We start from the raw sequence: 22,819 nt of genomic DNA on the forward strand, positions 1-22,819 counted from the left end.
TGAAGATCAATGTTGCAGGATTTCTTCAACGCTGAGAAGATGGCTTTCAATGGACTAAGGCTAAAGTATGCCTTGGAAGGCACCTCAAAATATTTTGCATGGGAGGATTGCATGGAGGTAGTTTTAGGCAGTTTTGGATGACAATGGGTTGCTAGAATACATCAAGACAAATGTTGCAAAACCTCAAGAATCTGATGCCCAGAATCTTGCTCAGTGGAAGAAATATGTGGCCAAGGTGAGGAGAATCATATTGGAGGGAGTACAAGATAATATTGTCTCAAATCTCAACGAACCAAAAAAAAAAACAAAAAAACAAAAAAAACTCTATTCGCAATGTGGAAAGCACTGACAGAATTGTTCGAGAATAGTAGTGACCACAAGAAGATGGCACTCAAGGAAAAACTTTGAAGTATTAAGATGCAGAATAGTGACACAATTCCACAGTATCTGAGCAAGTTTACATAGTTTCGTGATGAAATTGGTGGGGTCGATGTTAATGTCCCTGAAGAAGACTTGGTAGCTATAGCCCTTTTGGGCCTTCCCAAGAGTTGGCATAGCTATCAATATTTGGTGAATTGGAGGGAGAAACTACCAAGTTGGGAGCACTTATGATCCGACCTGATACATGAGGAAATAAGGTGGACTACCAGAGACAGGATTTCATCCAAGGGAGAGGATGAAGATAATTGTGCCTTGGATGGAAAGGCAAAGAAGGGGAAAGGGAAGAAATCCCAATCCTAAGCAGATTCTAGTCAAGGGGGCAAGAAGAAAGACTTGTCCAGAATTAAGTGTTTTCACTGTCATGAATTCGGGAACTATGCCACGAAGTGTCCACACAAGAATTCAAGCAATAATACCTCAGGAGGAGGAGCAAGTGAAGCTTTGGATTCACAGTTCAAGCTTGATTTTACTCTCATTGCATGCATGGCCAGCACAGTGATGGGGAGCATGTGGTACTTGAATAGTGATGCCTTGTTCCATATGACGGCGAATAGAGATTTTTTCAGTGATTTGGAGGAGAAATATATTCAGATGCACATCGATATGGGAGATGATGGAAGGTGTAGCGCGACTGGGATTGGTACAGTCATCTTTCAGAGGGAGTCTGGCTCCCTTATCAGACTCAAGGATGTGATGCTTGTTCCAGGTCTAAAGAAGAATCTTGTCTCTATTGCAGTTTTGGAGGACTATGGTTATGATGTGATATTCAGCAAAGGAAAAGCATTCCTGAGACACATAGCCATGGGACAGGTGAAGCAAATCGAGGTTTGTGTGAATAACCTCTACAAGTTAGATTTGGAGGATTGTGTTACATTTAGCACAAAGGCGAAGAAGGTGCAGAAGTGCAATGTCGATGAAATTTTGCATATAATACTTGGCCATTTGTATCATGGTGCTCTTAAGATCGTGTAAAAGATAACCACATGCCTCCCCAAAGGAGCACTAGAGAAGCAAGAGACATGCAAAGGTAACTTGGGGAAGTACACAAAAGTCACGTTCCATGATTGGGACAGTAGAGCACATGCAGTGGTTGAAAGGATCCACTCTGATGTATGTGTACCTTTGTCAATGGCCTCCATTGCCAAGCACAAATATTTTGTCATTTTTATTGATGACTTCTCAGGGAAGTGTTGGATCTTCTTCATGCAAAAGAATGATGAGACATTCTGCAAGTTCTTAGAATTCAAAGCACTAGTCGAGAAAGAAACAGGCAAGAAGGTGAAGGCTCTCTAGAGCGATAATGGAGGTGAATACGTGTCGAATGAGTTTAAAACATTTTGTGCAAAAGAAGGCATTCGACAAGAATTGACAACACCCCACAACCCACAGAAGAATGGGGTGGCTGAGATGAAGAATTGTAGCATTGTGGGAGCAACAAGGGCGATGTTATATGATCAAAGCCTACATCTGCACTTCTCGGCTTAAGCATGCAACACAATAGTCTATTTGCAGAATCAGAGTCCTCATCAAATTCTTGGCATGATGATCTGTATATGTATGTGCTTGAGGATTATGTAAATTGCAAGTGTATAAAATGAGTTTTTATGGCTCTTTAAGTTGAATTCATACACACATTAAAACATGAATTTAACTCATAAATTGCAGAAAATTGCAGACAATAAAACCATAATAGTAACCACAAAACAACAAGTGATGAAGGAGTTCACCCCTCCTGGGCTACGTCTCCTGGTCCAGCTTCCAATGCTTGGGCCTATATCATTATGCTCATAAAAATAGTGATTACATCAAGTTACAGCCTCAAATGTCTTAAATAACAACTCCAATGGCTTCAAAGCTGTCAAAAACCCCTGTCTAGCCTCTTTCTGCTCCCAAAAATACCAAAAACTGAGAAATTTATGCCTCTTTCCTCCTTTTCCCAAATTTTGCAGCAAATCTCCTCACAATTCGGCCCAAACCTAGCACGGGCACCCCGAACACGAAAATTGCCCACTAGACCTAACACGATTCCCACTCGGTAGGCGAAATTATAGGACCGATAAGTTGGACGTTAAGGACCCCAAATTTCGGTGTGCTTCTGGTCACATGGACCCCTGGAAGACCTGAGGTTGGCCCCCTTGCACTGGCAGTCTTCTTGGCAGTTTCGGTGAGCACATTCACATGGCCCAGTTGGGGTTACGGTGGAGTTGGTGGTTTGTTGGCAAACGGTTACGCCAGCGGTTTGAGCGCATATCACATGTCGCGGTTAGTGTTTATGGTTATCGCCATGGGGGCGGGCTAGGGCCTATCCCCCGGCCCACAATCTCGTGGCGCTGGGTTGGCCAGGGGTTAGGCCCTAGCCCGCCCCCACTGCCATAGGCGCTAAATGTTTGTTTTAAATAAACATTTCCGCCAATGTATAACAAGGACCTCTACTTAGCACAATGGTTAACTGTTCAGCTAGTTTGGTGGAGGTTCTGAATTTGATTCCGACCAAGTTTTGTTTGAGCCCTAACCTAATTTTGGTGGCCACAGAGGTGCCACGTGGCAGCGTCTAGCTAGGCCACGTGGCGCCCTCCTGTTGGTCCACATCACCAACTCCTCCACCCACTAAGAATTCGCCAACACAGCACCTCTAAGAACTTGACAAGTTGTGATTTGTCATTGAATCTTTTGAATCCCAGTCACCTTGCACAGTCAGCAGGCCCAGTCAGCTGTACGGACTATTGACTGGGAAGCCTCCGCAGTTTTTGCCAAAATTTGCATGTTTGGGAAATCGATCAGAACTTGTTTTCGGGAGCATACGACGTCTGTTTTCCGTGAAACGAGTTGCGCCAAATTCATAAAGACAAGATCAATCCAATCATTCTATTTTAGAGTCATTTCGACAACGTTCATTTTTTAGCATATTTTTTATCAAACGGATCACTCCTCCCCACTGGAAGCTTTTGGACCCCAAAACTTGTTTTATCACTGAACAATTAGATGAGGGTACAGCCCCCTCACCCTTCTAGTCTCAACCCACTGGAATTTTCCTAAATTCAACAATTTGAGCTTTTCATGAAAATTGATCTTTTTCCTTAATTCTGGAGACCCTGTCTTGCTGTTGTAGATACCATCTTTCTGCAGTTTCCCAGAATTTGCAGAACATCAAATTGTCTTTGAATGAAAAAACATATTCCCTCCTCAGTCTTCAATCAAAGGAAACTTAAACAACTTGAATTTCTTCTCACCTTGAACATTGTCGACATGACGATGTTTAGCTTGTCTTGCTTGCCCTTCTTAGGATGAAGTTGCAGATGAAACTTCCAACACTTCTCGACCCAATGCCCACTGATACTACAATGGGTGCAGAAATTTGTGTGCTTGTTGTTGATGACATTGTCTTCGAACTTAGAAGAGAGTCTTTCTTCCCTATTTGATTCCCACATTCAGGAAACTCTTTCCTTTGTTGACACTTCTTCACACTATGGTTAGGCAAATGACAAAAAGTGCATGGAACCATATTCCATAAAAATTTATTCAATTGATCATGTGGCTCAAAATCAAAGAAACTATTTGAGTGAGGCTTATACCTTCCCTTGTTATCCTTTGAACCATGCTTCTTAAGCAAGGAACTTGAACAGCGAGAAGAACTTGTCTTAGTCTCTTCTTCAACTTTCTCATCTCTCTTTGGAGAGGTCTTGCATTTCATGTCCTCCTTTTGCTTTAGAAACCAAGTTGGTACCAATTCCGGATGCAAATCCCAACAATTTTCCTCGTCATGTCCTCTCTTATGACAAAAAGAACATGATACCCAAGAGTTATCGTTGGAAGACCATTCTCCCTTTTCAACATAGCCCAAACCTTCATATCGAGGTCTCTCCTTTGCCTCAATTGGATGAATAATTCCCTAATTGTTCACTCCAAAGCCTCCTCCCTTGTAACCCATCTTGGACAAGAGCTTTGTTCCTATGCCTTTGCTATGCTTCTCAAAGGCTGCAAAAGAGCTTAAATCAACATTTTCATGTAAAGAAACTGCATGTAAATGCTTACCATTTTCCTCATCTTTCGACTGAGGGACAAAGATGCTCTTAAACTCTTTCCTAATTCTTGAGGTGTCTTCTTGGACTCTTGGTCTTTCTTCTTTCAGCTCCTTGGAATTTGGCACTAATAGAACCTCATCCTCATCATCATGTGGACAAAAAGTGCAGACTTGGCCATCTTCCTTCTCAAAAGGACTTTCTGCACTAGCCTCTCGTGTAAGGGTTGTTGTGGAAAAGGATGATGATGAAGGTGAGGATGGAAGTGAAGATTATGGTGGAGAAGATGGTGGTTTGTCACCACTCCCTTTTGAAGGCTTGTCATCATCCCCTCCTTTTCCTCTGGGAGAACCCTCTCCTTTTGAAGGCTTGGAGCTCTCACCCTGCAATCTTGAATTTCTCTCTTCATAGAGAACTTTCACCATGTGGGTCATGTCAAAGAATGCTTTTCTTAAAGCCTTCTCATCCTCTGACATATTATCAACTTCTCCTTCATGAGACATGCTTACTGAAGCTTCAGGAACAACTTGAGGTGAAACTTGTGGTGGAGATTGTGGCAAATGTGCTCTCCTTGTCCTTGTCCCAAATTGAGAACCTATACCCACAAGCTTTCCTTCTCCTCTCTTAAGCTTCAACCTTGTAAGCATCATAAACACTTGCAAACAATTAAATCCTCACAGGAGCAAAGAAAACCTATGCTCTGATACCAAACTTGATTTGTATATGAAACTGCTTGAGGATTATGTAAATTGCAAGTTAATAAAATGAGTTTTTATGGCTCTTTAAGTTGAATTCATACACATTAAAACATGAATTTAACTCATATATTGCAGAAAATTGCAGATAATAAAACCATAATAGTAACCACAAAACAAAACGTGATGAAGGAGTTCACCCCTCCTGGGCTACGTCTCCTGGTCCAGCTTCCAATGCTTGGGCCTATATTATTATTCTCATAAAAATAGTGATTACATCTAGTTATAGTGCTCAAATGGCTTCAATAACAACTCCCATGGCTTCAGAACTATCAAAAACCCCTATTTAGCCTCTTTCTGCTCCCAAAAAGACCAAAAACTAAGAAAGTGATGCCTCTTTCCTCATTTTCCCAAATTCTGCAACTAATCTCCCCACAATTCGGCCCAAACCTAGCACGGGCGCCCCGAACGTGGAAACTGCCCACTAAATCTGGCATGATTCCCACTCGATGGCAAAATTGTAGGACCGATAATTTTCCCATTAATGCGCCCCTAGTCACATGGACCCCCATAAGACCTAGGATGGCCCCCCAGGGCTAGCCCCCTCCTGATGGCAGTCTCCTTGGCGGTTTCGGTGAGCGAATTCACATGGCGCGATTGGAGTTACGATGGAGCTGACAATTTGTTGGCGAACGATTACACGAGCGGTTTGAGCACATATCATATGTCGCGATTAGAGTTTATGGTTACCGCCATGGGGGCGGGATAGGGCCTAGCTCCCGGCCCTCGCTTTCATGGCGCTGTGGTGGCCAAAGGTTAGGCCCTAGCCCACCCCCAACGCCATCAGGCGCCAAACCTTTGTTTTAAATAAACATTTCCGCCAACGTATAACAAGGACCACTGTTTGGCACAATGGTTAACTGCTCGTCTATTTTGGTGGAGGTTTTGAGTTTGATTCCAACTGAGGTCTATCCGACCCCTAACCAAATTTTAGTGGCCACCAAGGTGCCACGTGGTAGCCCTTGATTGGGCCACATGGCAATCTCTGGTTGGGCCACATGGCGGCCTCTGGTTGGTCCACATCACCAACTCCTCCAACCACTAAGAATTCACCAACACAGCACCACTAAGAACCTTACAAGTGGCGAGCTGTCATTGGCTCTTTTAAAGCCCAATCACCTTGCACAGTCAACAGGCCCAATCATCTGTACAGACTGCTGACTTGGCAACCTGCACAATTTTTGCCAAAATTTCCGTATTTGGGAAATCAATTAAAACTCGTTTCCGAGAGCATACGACATTCATTTTATGCGAAACGAGTTGTGTCAGATTCAGAACGACGAGATCTCTCCATTCGTTCCATTTTCAAGCCATTCCGACAACTTTCATTTTTGAGCATATTTTTTATCCAACAGATCACATGATTACACCAAAGGAGGCTTTCTTAGGGAGGAAGTTGGACGTGTCACACTTCAGGATTTTTGGAGCCTTTGTTTACTGCCATGTCTTCAAAGAATCAAGGAAGAATCTAGAGTCGACAACAGAGTTGGGGGTATTTGTGGGTTACACAGGAACTCCCCACAACAACCGTGTGTACTTCCCATCCCTCGGAATGGCATTTGTGCAAAGGGATGTAATATTTGATGAAGACAAAGCCCTGCGGTGCTCTCTTAAGAGGGAGCTTCAGATCCCACCAGAGAAGGAGATTTTAGCTCCAGAGGAACCTCAGGATGTTGTGGAGTAGCCACACGTTGAGAAGCAGAGAGTGGAGACAACCACTCAAGCAGAACCATCCAGAGAAGGCAGGAAAAGAACAAGGGAAGTTGATAGACTTGTGCAGGATGCGAGGGAGAATGTGGGTGATCCTTCAAATCAGCGCTGGAAAAGAAGGTCACTAGATCGGTACACTGGCTACATGGCTCTTATGACTGAGCTAGTAGAGACTGAGCCATCCTCTTTTGAGGAAGCTATAGAGAAACATGTTTGGGTTGATGCAATGGTGGGGTACAAATCCATTGTAGATAACAGTGTTTGGGAAGTGGTCCCAAGACCAGCGAACAAATCAGTTTTGGTTTCAAAATAGATCTTCAAGGTGAAGCATGCAGCAGACAAAAGCATAGAAAAATACAAGGCTATATTTGTGGCCAAGGGGTACTCTCAAGTGGAGGGGATTGACTATGAGGAGGCCTTTACTCCTGTAGCAAGGTACTCATCCATTAGATCAATCCTTGCTTTAGCTACACAGATGGGGTCGAAGATCCACCAGATGGATGTGCAAACAACATTCCTCAATGGATTTATTGAGGAGGAGGTGTATATGGAGCAACCAAAAGACTTCGAGACTTTCGATCAAGAGTCTCATGTGTGCAAACTAAAGTGAGCGTTGTATGGTCTCAAGCAAGCACCATGTGCTTGGTACACCAGGATTGATAACTATCTCACCGATTTGGGCTTCACTAAAAGTGAAGCGGATGCAAATCCTATCATATTTTGGTAGAAGGTAAATTGTTGATTATTGTCTTATAAGTTGATGACTTGATTTTCACTGATGATGAGCAGTTGATCAGATCTTGCGAGGACCTTGCAAGAGAGTATGAAATGAAGGACATGGGTTTCATGCACTACTTTCTTGGATTGGAAGTATGGCAAGGTGATGGGGAACTATTTCTCTCTTGGCGCAAGTACGCCAACGAGATACTTCAGAAGTTCCGCATGGACAAATGCAAACCCATGGAGACTCCTCTAGCAACCAACTAAAGGAAGGAAGATGCCACTTCAGGAGAAGAAGTGGACGCTACTGTTTTCTAGCAGTTGGTGGGTTCACTCATGTATATTGTGAACACACAACCAGACATGTGCTTTGCAATCAACCAGCTGAGCCAAGCAATGATTAGGCCAACCAAATTGTTTTGGAGGGCAACTAAACATGTTCTACAGTACCTTAGAGGCACTACCCAGTTTGGGGTATGGTATAGACAGACATAGGGAGTGAAGCTATGTGGCTTCACAGATACAGATTGGGTGGGGATTCCATCGAACAGAAAGAGCACTTCAGGGGGAATTTTCAGTGTTGGCTCCGCAATAGTTTCTTGGTACAACAAAAAGAAAAGATCCGTGGTACTCAGCTCGGGAGAAGCAGAATACATGGTTGCAAGTCAAGCAGCATGTGAGGCAATCTAAATAAGAAAGATACTTGGCTTGTTTAGTCAGATGATGCATCCAATTGTGATTTACTATGATAATCAAACTCTTTAGAAATCTTGTTTTTCGTGATCGATCCAAACATATTGATATTCGGTATCACCATATACGGGATTGTGTGCAGAGGCGGATTATGTTGTTGTACTACTTTCCAACAGAGGAACAAGATCTTAATATTTTGACAAAGGCCTTGTCAGGAGGGAAGTTCGAGTTCCACAAGTGCAGGGTATGGGTGGTTAATAATTCCTTTCTTGCTAAGAGGGAGTGTTGAAAATGCAGCAAGAAAACCTCAATTTGACTTTGTCGTGGTCAAACTAGAGAAATTTGAATTTCTATTTCAGCAAAAATATTGGAGGTAGTTAACTAAGGTGACATGACACTTGTCACTCAATTAACTCAGTTAAGTCGAGTGGGGGAATCTTGAGTTCGGTTCAGTATTATTGATTTCTAATTTGTAGCAATCTATTTCAGTTAATTTGAATTATTGTCAGTTAAACTAGTTCTCACTGTCCAAATAACTAGTGGGGGTAAGTTGTGGAAGTGGAACTTCAACCACACTCAATGATCAACCAGTTAATTGATCAATCAACCCAAAATAATTGTTGCATGCAGAGAATTCAAGTTACCCACTTGAGATGGAGATTCCAAGGCAATTTATTATCAGTTGTAGCATATTCCCATGTGTACAGGTGGTGCATGCAATCAAAAGAAGGACCTAAAAGAATTGTGCAATTCAATAGTGGGAAATTCCTAAATAATAGGGGCTAATTTCCTCAAGGAAATAGGAGCTTGGAGGGCTTAAAAATTGGTTAAGTGTTGGCCAGAGTCAGTTAGTTAGGCAGAGGGATAGACTATATGCTTGCAGGTTGTGCTCAGGCTTGAGAAAGCATATGTATCTCATCTCTATTCTCTTATTAATGCAATACAAATAGGAAGAGGTTTTAGGCAGTTTCTTTCCCCTAGATAAATCTGTGTATGTGTGATGTTTCCTTAGCATGTCTATGATTTGTGTTCTAGATGGTGAAATAACTTTCACATATCAGTGGAGTAGCTTCGGGTCTTGTGATTTAGTAAATTTCATGAGCAATTCCAAATCTACACATTAATTTCTACAGTGGGTGAGTTTTTATACGAAGAAGATGCAAGCCTTAAGTCACCAAAAAACAAAATTGAGGAAATCTAAATGCAATGTTGATATTCTTCAAAGCTTTAATCATTGTGAAAGTGAGGAAAGAAATCAAGATGAGTCTGGAAGAGTTGTTACACCAAGAAGTTACGTTGATGGCCTCAAGGGATCCATGCACAACACAAGCAATAGTGTAATAAGAGACAAATATCAGCAAAAAAGTGAATCTTCTTCAAAGCATAGAAACTTCAAAAGAACTACTTCAAGGTGATCCTACCCAACCAAGAATTAAGCTATATTGCTTAGTCATTGTTTTTCATGTACAAACTTTGAACATAAAGCAAGGGATTATAGAGCATGTGTCAAGAATGATTATGTATGTGAAAGAGGCCTTTATCAGAGTCCTAGAAGAAAAATTGTAGGAAAACAAATCAGAGATCCTAACGCCTACCTCAACCAAAATCATAATTCATTCTCTCCCTTATTCAAGTACAATACAAATATTACAAATGCCACAATTCTAGGCATATAGCATGTGACTATAGAAGTTGTATGAAATGGTCTTCTAAAAATATCAAGGAAGAAGGTATTTCTACTAGGCATAAAGAAAAATACACGAAGGTGTGGAGAAGAAAACAAGAGCCAAAGATGGATCCATGTGTTCAAGACACAGGTCTAAATTGTTGATGAAAGATTCTTCAAGTATATGTAAGGTTGAATGCTCTAAGGCATTTGAAGAAAAGGAATTTTGGATTATGTAGTATGATGTATTGTTTGACTACATATTGATCACACGAAGATTGCAGAGGAGTTTTCATAATACACGCACACACTAGAGTCTATGAAGACTCATCGGACAAAAAATACAGAAATGATCGATCCTTCAAAAGTATCATCAAGGAAAACTATTCAAGGTATTGATATGGCTTTACCATATAAAGATATTAGCTCACACCAACAAGGCAACTCAACAAGAGGCCCATGAACAACTATGCATGTTCTCAGGTGGAAAACAAAACAAAATTATTTCTGCTGGAAACAGGGCAAGCATAATTTTTAGAGACGATAAGTGGATATGTCTACCCTTAATATTAATGGAAGGAGGGATCTTATGATGTGCCAGTACACATTTTGCAGGGACCTAGAATTTTTTTCAACTTATCAGCGCTAGAATTTCAATGTTTCTTTTTTGACCAAAACGAAGGGAGAGGGCAATGCATTGATGAAGTATTGAGATTTTGTTATTGATGATGTTTCACTAGATATTGATTTCATTATCATATGTGACAAGACTCTAAGGTTCTCATTCACTTTGAAGAAAAGCACGTCCCTGAGTTGAACCCAAATGTCTGAATAATTTGGAGGGATCTAGAAGGCATTCTTTTGACAAATGGTAGTGGTATTTGAAGAAGAAGAATTTATGCATGTCTTCCCATAGTCTGGTGTGAAATACAAGAAGCTATGACATTTTCCCTTGCGTCACTCTTTCAAGGCATATTTCTCTTGATAAATTACCTTCTAGATGTACCACAAGGCCTAAGGTGAATGCTTGATGGGAATAATAGTAGAAGATATCTACATAAATGTGTCTCATGCATTTGATAATGACTGAAATTGAGACAAGACACAAATAGTGATATCTTCGTTGGAAAAAAGGATCCATATTATTACTCGAATGCCATGTTCCAGGGTTGTAGTATACCGATAAATTTTGTCAAATTTCATAACAAACGAAGAGCAAATTCCTGTTGAGTATAGTATGATTCACATTCTAAGGTTTGTTCTAATTTGTTGAAACTTGAGGCTGATTGCATCCAAAAGTCACTTAGGTTGTTGCATCTTCAAACATTTCATCCATTCAATGTCAAACCAGCATTATCATTTGGTTTATCCATCAGAATTTACAAATTTGGTTGTGCACCAAATAAACTGGTGGTTTCCAATTGGTAGAGTACCATGGAATTCTAACTCCTTGAATAAATTTAGCCAAAAGGGGTGCCTGATGATTATCTTCAGCCTATAAAAGATCATTTCCCACAGCCAAGAGAATGGTTTGTGTTATTTCCAGGGCTTTGTTGCACTCATATTTGAACATATATTTGGCACAGTGGGTGTACAAGAAGGAACGTTGTAGCACAAATAGTTTTTTGTGACATTGGAATAATTTATTGGTTTGTTTGAATCAAAATTCATAAGGAAGCACAAATTTAGGGGAAAAACCCTTTTCTATTGATGTCAAATGGGGAGAGAATATAAACAGGGGAACAATTGATAAGAAAAATGGAGAAGATGCAAATAGGGGGGAACTTAAAAGGATATATGGAGAGAATGCAGATAAGGGGAGAAATTGAAAGGAAATATGGAGAGAATGCAGATAAGGGAAGCAATTAATAGGAAATATGGAGAAATGCAGATAGAGGAGGAGTACCTATCAAAAGAATTATCGAAGTGTTGTCATCAATAACAAAGGGGGAGATTGTTGAAAAATGTTGTTATGGATGTCAAAGTTAGTCCAAATGGAAAAGAAACTTGCATAATCAACAAGCGTATTTCGAAGTCTTTCTAGTGATAGGTGGCACACATTCCAACTCCTTGCGGTTAAGGAGAAATGAAAGGGAAGATTGTTGAAAAATGTTGTTATGGATGTCAAAGGTAGTCCAAATGGAAAAGAAACTTGCATAATCAACAAGCGTATTTCGAAGCCTTTCTAGTGATAGGTAGCACACGTTCCAACTCCTCATGATTAAGGAGAAATGAATTTCTCCTTAATCATGAGGAGTTGGAAGGTGTGCCACCTATCACTAGAAAGGCTTTGAAATACACTTGCATAAGTCAGCCCCCATATAAAGTATTATATCTAAATCTTTATTAAACATTAAGTCAAGTCAGCCCCAGAAAAAAAGACATACAAGCCACTATAAATTGCCCACGCGTGACGCCGTTTGAACAATAATCAGCTCGGTGGTTTTGGAAAATGTGCTAGTTTTGAAATATTGAATCACCCCTCTCAATTTTTCCAACATATTTCTCCTAGGGTTTTGATTAAATGTTAATTTCTAACCCTTAGGAGGCAAAAATGACCCCACAATTGTGTTAAGAGATTTTATCTAACATTTCGTAGATTGATTGAGATGTTTACCAATTCTGGAAATTAAATTGCAGCATTAAAAATTCTACATGATATAGACTTGTGAGATGTATGAAAACTACAAGAGAGATGATAGTTTCCTTGGTTTATAATTAATATTGATTGGAAAATTAAGTATAACTCAAAGGGTGATGCCACATTAACATTGTGTAGAGATGTTGGATGAAATTGCAACTCTTGCCATGAATTAAGAAATATGGAATAAATGGGTTAGTGTAGATTTGTGTTCTATAGCATTCAATTACTTGTGATATAGAAGAGAGAATAGTGGTAGATGTGCAACTTCAACGGTTGTAGCATTGAAGCATGTGATTATATGGGATTATATCATGCAATTGAGGTCTTGGAGAATCAACATTCTCATTTCTATGTAGAAAGTCTCAATTCCATTGTGAAATTACCTTGATAGGCAAAGGGAGGTGTGTCCTCTTGCATCGACAGATATTAAAGACATCTCAACCATGGGAAAATAAGAAATAAACTATTAAAGACATTTCAACAATGCAAAAATGAGATGGCCCTAATCACAATACCACACAGCCATAAATCCTAAATAACTTCTTGATCAAACAAGTTACATACCTAAAAATGCATAAAATGTCCAACAACCCTAGTCAAAGGTAGTTGACTCAATTCACTAATATCTAAGTTGAGATTAAATAATTGATCAAAGGGCCGGGCACTCCAAGTTACCCTCAAAGGAATCTGACTAATCTTTATTGATATCCATCATTAAATTGGCTGAAATTACCTTCACAATAGGTTGATTCAACAATATCAAAACCATTCATGGCCTTGAATCACGCTTTGTATGGATCCAATCTTAAACCCAGCAAAATCAAGAGCAGAGAAATTTGGGCATATATATGTAACAGGAGAAATATTTTTTTAAGAAAATGCATATTTAATTCGTTGACTCCAGCCAAACGTATCAAACAAAATTCCCAAGCAAGGTGGGTTTCATAATTATGTCATAATGTGCATTTTAAGTTTTAGCCATGGTTATAGTGCATCATCTTTTAATGAAAGCAGTGTGCGGTGAGCTGAAATTACTTCAAAACGTTTAATTATAGCTGAAATTGCTTGAAAACGTTTAATTATGTTTTAATTATATACTAAGGCAATTCAAAAATATACAGAGGTAAGCTGTCAGCATTGAAAATCAAGTGCTGATAAGTGTCCCTCCAAAAAAATTTGAAAATTGGCAGCTCCCATCAAAGTAAAGTGCTGGTGAATTAACACAATCCTCTTCATTAAACTAACTAAAATAGAAGAACATCAATTGTCGCCAGACAAGCTGCAATCACCTGTTCATATAACGGAACTTAGTGGTAGCTTTCAACTTCTTTTAGAGAAGAAATTTATCACCTGATGGAAGCAGCTGAGTTCTCCTGTAATCTTCATGTTTTAGCCATTTACCTCTACTCTGCAACAGCATTAGACAGAAATTTCCTGCAAATAGTGTTCCCGAGATTAACTAACTTTGGGAAAATAGCTCATTGTACACCTGGATTCACATCAGGGATTGGTATTCTGAACAGTATCAATTTCTAGGAAGACCTTTTACTTAGCACCCAAAATCTTGTCAGATGTGCACTTTTCATGTCTTATCAGTAGATAGAATACCAACATTCTGAAACTATTGTGTGTTAGAGGCAACAGAACCAATCTCAGAAACTTGTGAACCAGTATCATCTCTAGAAAGAGCTACAATATTGACTGGTTGAAATCTAGAATGTTCTCTTTTACTATCTCTACTGGCAGATTGGGCTTGACGAATGGGAGTAACCGAAAGCCGTCTAGGAGTTACAGTTGCACTGCTGCTATTTCCCCGCTGCCCTGCAGTCTTTTTCGATGCAAGAGGCTTACTGGGGCTTGGCTTTGAGCCATATACGGATTCCTGTTCAGTTGCCTGTAGTTCCTGAACACGTTTTTGTTCCTGAAAATGATGGTTGATTCAACATATTAATGGTGGCTGATTTAAACTTTAGAGTATTGATTAATTGACAAATCGAATGAGAGTAAAACAATAGTGAGTTTTTCCAATGTAAACCCTTAGATTGCATACCCTTTGTCTCCTTTTTTCTTCTTCTCTCTCTTGCCTTGAAATGGCATCTTCATTTAAAGTCGACAATAGCGGAACCTAACAGATTTTAAGAAACCAGAAACAGCAGATCTTGTAAACAGAAACAGCCCAATTCATATTAAGAATTACAAGCCTAGTCTATTAAATGAAACATAAAACATGGCAATGACTCCTCACTCCATCATATAAGAATGGTTTCCTTCTTTCCTCTTCCCATGCCTTGGTTTTTGACACCAGGGTTTCCACAAGAGCTACATACAGAAACAGCTCCAAGGTTAAAATATTACCACCAATGTTTACACTCGAGCTATGTACAAAAGAGTTCCATGATTGAAGTTATATGGTTTTTGGCCTCGGCATCCTCATCATAGGAGTCTTTGAAATACTTACCAGGAAGCTTGCTAACCAACAACCGAGCTCTTTCTGCCCGTTTAAGATTTTTATGTGCACCTTTACCAGCATTATACCTATTCTGATCCTGTGCCAGCAGAAGTCATAATTCAATATATAATTGTGTTCAATTAAATTTACAAGGACAACTTCAGCAAAAGTATTACCTTATTATAGTCTTCCAGCCAACTTTCTTCTTCACGAGAAACCATCCATTTGTCTACCTTTTCCATTATTTCTTTTCTACTCAATGCCTCTTCTTTTGCGTAGGCAATCTGTTCATCCATGCTTGCTAGGAGCTCTGAAAGATCCGTTCCTTCACAACGGACGCAAAGCAATCACTTTTGCAACAAGTTCATTTACAAGACTAAGCTCCAATAGAGGCTAGCACACATGATGAGCATTGCAAATTACCAGAATTTATTTGATCCATTAGACCCTCTCGTGCAGATGTTCCATCTACTTCAACGTGAGCTCGTCTATAGATGTCTTCAAGCTCTGTTTGCTTCTTAAGCACAAGTTCCTTCATTTTGCTAGCCTTCAACTCATCCAATCTCCGAACCTCGATCTCAGCCTGAAAACATATACAAGATTGTCCAAAAAACTGAAACTATCCTCAATCTAAAATATCAAAATGTGAAGTAAAATAGATGTTTACCTGTTCAATAATTTCATAAGCAAGCTCTCCTGGCCCTTTGACTTCATCGGCAGAAGATGATATATAAGACGTAACATGTTCAAATAATTTCTTCTCTTCCGTGGGCAAATCCATCAGATTCCACAATTCTACTAATGTTGCCCCCAGTTCTTGAAGCTGTGCGCCAGCAAAAGTCATGATTAGTCTGTTCATGCTAAATTCAGACTAATCAAACATATCAAGTCACTAAAGTAGCAGAAGAAACACTGCATTCATGAATCCGGTGATTTCGTGGAGAGAATTCCATTAAACATCTCATATATAGGTCATGTAAGAGATTAAGACAAAAACTCTGAAATATCACTAAACTAAACTCCAACGAAAACCGTATTATCATAATCAAGATTGACACTGCAGAATTCAATAATTGTATGCAAAATTCATTGCATTTGTAAAATATCGAACATTTAGCGAAGACAGGATTTGGTCCGAAAAGTTTTCAACACCGGCTTGCCATGTGGAATAAGAAAACCTACTCTAGTAATCTTGAAAAAACGACCCTAACTCTTTAACAAGAAGAGCAATTGTGTACCCTGTGAAAATTTCCACTCAATACATCTGAAGCTTTCCCTGTGATTGAAGCTGATAAATCTGTCAACTGAAAATTTTCTTCTGAGATGCCTTGATACCGATGTTCCGTGGAAACATGTCACTTGCATCCACTACAATCCAGGAACCCAAGGCAAACTAGGGACATCCCCTACCATCCTAAGGATTTCCCCTATCATAAGGGTTGCCAGGACATCTCTCAACCCAATAGAGAGGACACCTAAAAAAAGTGAAAAAAGGAATTTTTAATTATTCATTTTCCTTATCTCTATGGAAGGGCCCTACCATGCATTTTAAACCTGCCACCTGCTTCCACAGCCCTATAAATTCATTCCACAGTCCAATAAATTCATTTTACAAGTCAAGAGAAGATAAACGAGAACGATGATTGTGTCAAGATGTCAAAAGAGATCGTTTCATGTTTTCCTATATTTTCTCTATATTCCTGAGGGATACCCCAAATCCCGTGCCCTATCATTCCCTGAAATTCGGTGGTCTCTCCAACCATCCCAAATCTCATCCCATTGTCCTCGAACGGGCCAACGGCTGAGAAACATATTATATTGTTTAATTTTCTGAAGGAACTGGAAAATATAACAGCAAGAAAAGTGTAAAATCATTAGGACATAATTCTAGCCATTCACTGAACTCTGTATAATTATATCTCTAAGGATCAAGCTCACTTAGGAGTCATTTTTCTCTAGCCTATGTTTTTAGCAGAGAGATATTGCCCACAGCATAATATTCTTCAGCTCTAGGTTTAAACGCTGTTAACTACACAAATTGAAACTTTAGTCATCAAGTAGAGAAAGGCAACATTGAAAAATTTGACATACGGACTATTTGAAACTTGCAAGAGCATAAGCAGCCGGAATCAATCTACAGCTACAAACAAGGATATTTCCATTCCTATCCCGTATTACCTTTTGCAACCTCTTCTGCTTCTCTTCTTTTAAAGAATGCACTGTTCGAGCTAGCCTGGCAAGGGTGTCATTACTGATGCTCATTGACTGACTATCCCTTGAATCAGTTAAGCTTGGATGAACTTCAGTAATGAGCTTGATGAAATCAACAGCCAGGACAGTTGAAATATCACGTATAGTGTTAACATGGTGAGCCACTTTTTGTAATCGATGATTCTGTCAGCATCAAAAAATTCAAAAATGTCAATTAACACAAAAGATTCGAACAGAAAATAGAAACTCTAACTATCCATTCTGACATGAATCATAACGAATTCTGAATGAAAAAATTCAAATTCTGATTAGTGTACTTTATTCAACTAAGGAAAGGTTTCGGTCATTCCATTATATATCATCACAGTTTAAACAATGGACCGCAGAACAGTGTTAATTTTAAGATTCAAAGGTTCAATTATTTCTTAAAGATATAAGACCTAAGAGCTTAATTCAAAAGAATTCACCAATTTTCAGATGCCTAAGTTCTGAGGTTTCTATGTTTAGACTCCGAGAGATCTCTAGAGAAAGGGAAAAGACTTTCTAGAAGCTTTCAATGGATCTTTTGAAGGTCTGGTAGGTAGGATAGATTTAGTATATAGAAGTCATGAGCAGATGAGTTTAAGAGATATTTTAAAGGACTAGCTACTATCTAACTATAAAACCCTACAACTGCATAAATCCAAAGCACAGTGTGCAAAAACTTTACTGAGCCTAGCCAAGACCATAAGCCACTTTCTATTAGCCAACTTAAATACTTAACTGAATACCATCAGGCAATGTGCCCCGTAAGTTATTTTTGTTTCTCCCATCCCTCCAGAGTCCATATTGCAGGTTTCAGATAATCTAAAAACATTATTGTTGTAAACTATTTTCCAAAGCTGAAATAGAACGTCTCAAGGGTAATGGTGTTTACCCTTACATAGCATGATAACCAAAACGTCCAAAGAGCAAAGAAGCACACAATTACAAAAAAATATTTAATATAAACAAATTGAAAAATCAGAACTGAAAAGAAGTAGCTTTATAAAGGCAAGGTTGCGTTCAACAACAACACTTCATTTATACCACTGTCACCAAGACCTTTGAATGGTAAAATAGTTGCAACCCTGTTGTCATGATCACCAAAATATTTCAAATGTTGATTCCGGAAAGGAAAATATATCACAAGAGAACACCACAGATCCCTCTCGGAAACCAGAGGAGTGTTTGCAATGAGCAAAAACAGCAAAAAAAGAAAGAAAAAACCAACAATGTAACCTAATGCGTTAACATTTAAACCCTGGTGCATGAAAATTTTAAAACAGTAATTCGAAACCTTTTGCATTCAAAGTCAAAATCCAGAATTACCATTCTATACCTAAAGGAAATTTTAAAATGACAGATGATTGAATTGACCAAAGAACAGGGAAAGATTGTTAATTTCCATATATTAGCATGCCATGCAAACAAAATGTCTCCTAGATTAGAACTATGTATGAAAGATTCTTAAGGCAGATAAAACATTAAATTTTATAGTGGAACAATCCTAAGAAGTACAAATATTGGGGCAGAGACTGTTCATTTGATATGAATAAAATATAATTTTTCAACATGACTGCAGGCTACAAGCCATTTGACTCAAAGATTGCCAGAAGAGGATCAAAATAAAATATCCTTAAGAACATCCTAGAAAAAAAACCTCATGATAGAGAGTGAGATTGAGTCCTTCATCCTCAAAATCCCCGTGGATGTTCAAATAAAAAAGGGGCAGAGAGACACCATAATCTCAGTGGACATTAGGGTGACCATCAGCGAGCTTATCAAGTAATATACATATTATAATAAAGACATCAAAACCATGTATAAGCTTTATCAAAAACAGATTTCCTACTAAAAGCAGACAAGCAAATCGTTATTAAAAGTTGACAGTAACAATTCCTATAGCTGGATCATATCTGAGACTAGAACCACAATAATTGAGCTGAAAACTTGCATTAGGGTCTGAAAGAAGAACTAGAAGCTCATTACATTAGCACATCGTTACAGATATGATTCGGGCACAGATTTTCTTTGCACGGTTGGATTTGATCAACTCTGCTATGTCAATTGCTGGAGTTGTACATTTATACAGCAAGCTCCTGAAAACCCAGCTCCTTCTATTTTGCTGCCCCAAATTATAACTGTGTATTGTAATTGCTAAAATAGAGTTTAGGTTGTTGGTTTCTCAACTGTATCTGGCCAGGTTGGGTAAACCAGGTAGCTAATATAGCCCCCACCAGGGTTCAAGTTCTACCAAATGACATGCTCTCACTTTTGCTGTTGGGCAACTTTGCTGGAATAAATACCGCACTGGTATCTTTAAAGCCGAAGGTAAGCAAATTGAATGGTGCTAATGGTTTTGGCATAATGTCAATAGCAGTTAGGGCCGAGTGCAAATTGAATGGTGCTAATGGTTTTAGCATAATGCCAATAGCAGTTAGGGCCGAGTGCAACTTTTGATCAACTTTGGTGGAATCCATACTCAATACGTAACTTCTAAGCCGAAAGCAACGAAATTGAAGGGTGCTAATGATTCTCCCATAATGCTGAAAATTGGATTGTATGGTGTTAATGGTTATCATCAGCAAGGGTACTTCATAACCTTCAAGGGATTTTTAAGGTGTCATCAAATCTATAGTTTCTTGCTACAGTTGAAAAATCCATTGAGACAACCGAATAGAATAATGCTAACGATTCTCCCATATTGCTACAGACCAGATTAAATGGTGATAATTGTCCTCATAAGCAAGCGTGTTTCATGCCTTCAAGGTATTTTCAATAGTGTTGTAAGCCAAACACCATCTATAGTTTTCCCAAGCTATAGTTAAAAACTTCATCCTCTTTTAGTTTTCTTCAAGAATTATGCCAAAGAATTAGTTTTCGTTTAAATTCCTCCTTTTTCCACTTTTTTTTTCTTCAAAAGGACATATGCACATACCTTTCCCGTATGAAGCTCTTGAAGGCGAAGATGGAACTCGTCGAGCCTCTTCAATGACAGGTCCCGTTCATCAACAGCAGGGCTTTTTCTGGTGTCATCGCGGTTTACATTTCCAGATAATTCCCCACTGATCTTAACAATCTGCTCTTGAACATCCCAAAACTGAGCAACCCTCTCTTTCTTTTTCTGTCTCAGCTCCTCCAAAGCAGGTGCTATGGCAGCAAGCTGATCCCTTAATGTGCCCGTTTGCCTGTCCACCTACATAAGATAGTGACAACCATATCATATTTATGAATCTCACCTGAGTCCATGTTCCGAGTCAGGGCGGGAACTAACCCATGGTGAATTTCAAAAGTCATTGATCTTTCTTCCAATCTCTCTCCCTTGTGTTAAAGAGATGGTACCTTAGATTTGGGGTCTAAAGCTCCCGAGCTCAATAAAAAAATGAAATTACAGTGAAAAATAATATTAGTAAAAAGGACTGAAGGGGTAATGAGCAACGCTAACTCTGCTAAAGAATGAGCGCTCTCCAAGAGCAGAAGCGACATTTGCCAGTTCGGAATCAGCCTGTGCGAGTTGCAAATGAAGCCGAGCTTTGAGCTTGCTTGCTTCATCCACTTTCCTCTTGTAAGCATCTAAGCATTCCTGCTCCAACTGTAGAAGCAACTTATCCCTCTCTGAATCCGTTTCTCCTACCTCGTCCCATATTCTCTGCATTTCCAATTCACCAATCACATAACGACAACCAGAGCTACCTATCAGCGAACCTAAAATAATCCAAAAACCTAAGCTTGTTCCCATATTCCAATAGAAATAAACGGGCAAGCAACACCTGTAATTCTTGCAGTAGGGCCCCGCAGGTTGTCTCGGAGAGAACGGGATTCCGAATTCGCGCAGACGACATTATAGATATAAATTCAATTCGTAAAACCTACAAAAGGCGGCCTGTAAACAATTTGTTCTATCTATCTTTATCAATTTACTGCAAATTTATAAAAATCAAAGGTGCATTTTCATGAATTGTACCTGTAGGCTGAGCCTGTTCAGTCCTCTGAGAACAGAGTAGTTCAGGTATGAAAGAAATTGGATTTTGATGTGGGTGAAGGAAGGAGCTCTTGGGCTGCAAAATTATAAAAGCAAAGGTGCATTTTCATGAATTGTACCTGTAGGCTGGGCTCGTTCAGCCCTCTGAGTACAGAGGACTTCAGATATGAATGAAATTGGATTTCTTTGATGTGGGTGAAGGAAGTGGCTGTTGGGCTTCCTCGTCCTGCCTTGGACTATTCATCTTATGCAGCGTCGTTAAAAATAGTTTGTGATTTTGCCAACGGCTTCTTTAAGGACACATGCAAGCAACCTCGCCACCCAAAAATACCAAGGACGCTGCAACCAACCAGAAACCCTTAATTCCTTCCATTCCCCATCATCATAATTCATTGAGAGTATACTTCTCGGGATCGATGAGTCAATCTGTTTGCGTTTACGCCAGGTTTTTTTGTTTTTTTCAAATTTGGCGCCAGAATTCCATCCATATTACGTCAACACCGCAGTGGAATCGATGAAAACATAATGGAATGTTGCTACTTTGCAATTTTATCAAATCAGGTCAAGTCAGGGATTTAATTATACATGTTTCAGTTGATCTTCAAGTGGCTTCCAGCTTTGGTCAGATTGAGTCTGTCAGATTAATATTAACAGTTTTTTAAACCAATTATGTCAGAAAATGCGGAGAAAGATCGTTGCAGCCTTAAATGCTCAAGGCACTTTTGTCCATTTTGTTTTTCATTTTTTAAGATTTTTTCTTCTCGTTTTCTTCGTAAAAGTTTTCTATGAAAAAAATAAATTGAATTAGAGGTTGGAAATAAATTTTTCATAAATTGAATTAGCGGTTGGAAATAAATTTGTAACGGGGTTGGAAATAAATTTGTATCGGAGTGACTTAATGGTGGGTAAAATAAGCCGCAGTTGTCTATAATGAGATTTTTTTGGAAGCTTTTCTGGTGTGTTTTTCTGGTCAAAATCTGGCGGCAATTTATTGGAATCGCAAGTTTGATAGCTAGTTTCTGCACAATCAAAGCGTTCCAGGGGTTTTTCAGGGTGCTGAATCCAAATATGCAGTTAAAAAACCATTTTAACTGCAACAAATCAAGATTTAACCTCAATTTCTTCTGGATTCCGTCACGGAATCTCCAAAAAGTCGCATTATAGACAACTCCAAATAAGCCTGTCTTGTTTTTGCATTGAATAGTTTTTAAGTGTAATTTTTTGGAAAATTTTCCAATTTATTTTTTGATTTAATTTGTTTAGAATTTGACAAGGATTCATTGAAATTATAAGTTTGATGGTAAACCCTTCACAATTAATGTATATTAGGAATTTCTAAAAGTGTTAAATTTATATATGCAATCAAAAAAACCAGTTTAAATAAATAATACAAATCAAAATTTGACAACAATTTTTTTTTTGCCCAATTCCAACTAAAAATTCCAAAACTACTCCTTTAAAATGGGGTGTTACCGATTAAGTGTTAAATTAGTAGTCCAGACACACGT

At 39.0% G+C, this 22,819-nt stretch overlaps 1 protein-coding gene across 1 annotated transcript; it reads right to left on the bottom strand.

Annotated features, from left to right (window-relative positions):
• Positions 1-14,112: 14,112 nt before the first annotated feature.
• LOC149239395 (65-kDa microtubule-associated protein 1-like) lies at positions 14,113-21,746 on the bottom strand. Its single transcript, XM_089367138.1, has 12 exons — positions 21,294-21,746; positions 21,100-21,198; positions 20,775-20,978; positions 20,268-20,525; positions 17,276-17,491; positions 15,765-15,920; positions 15,521-15,680; positions 15,274-15,422; positions 15,107-15,194; positions 14,894-14,967; positions 14,699-14,773; positions 14,113-14,569 (listed from the first exon to the last, which is right to left on the bottom strand). Exons 2-12 carry the CDS (start codon positions 21,169-21,171, stop codon positions 14,270-14,272), a joined length of 1,752 nt encoding a protein of 583 aa, XP_089223264.1. The 5' UTR covers positions 21,172-21,198; positions 21,294-21,746; the 3' UTR covers positions 14,113-14,269.
• Positions 21,747-22,819: the final 1,073 nt, after the last annotated feature.

Source organism: Pinus tabuliformis, chromosome 8, assembly GCF_031772625.1.
Source record: "Pinus tabuliformis cultivar Carrire ecotype Pingquan chromosome 8, CPIR1, whole genome shotgun sequence".
NCBI lineage: Eukaryota > Viridiplantae > Streptophyta > Pinopsida > Pinales > Pinaceae > Pinus > Pinus tabuliformis.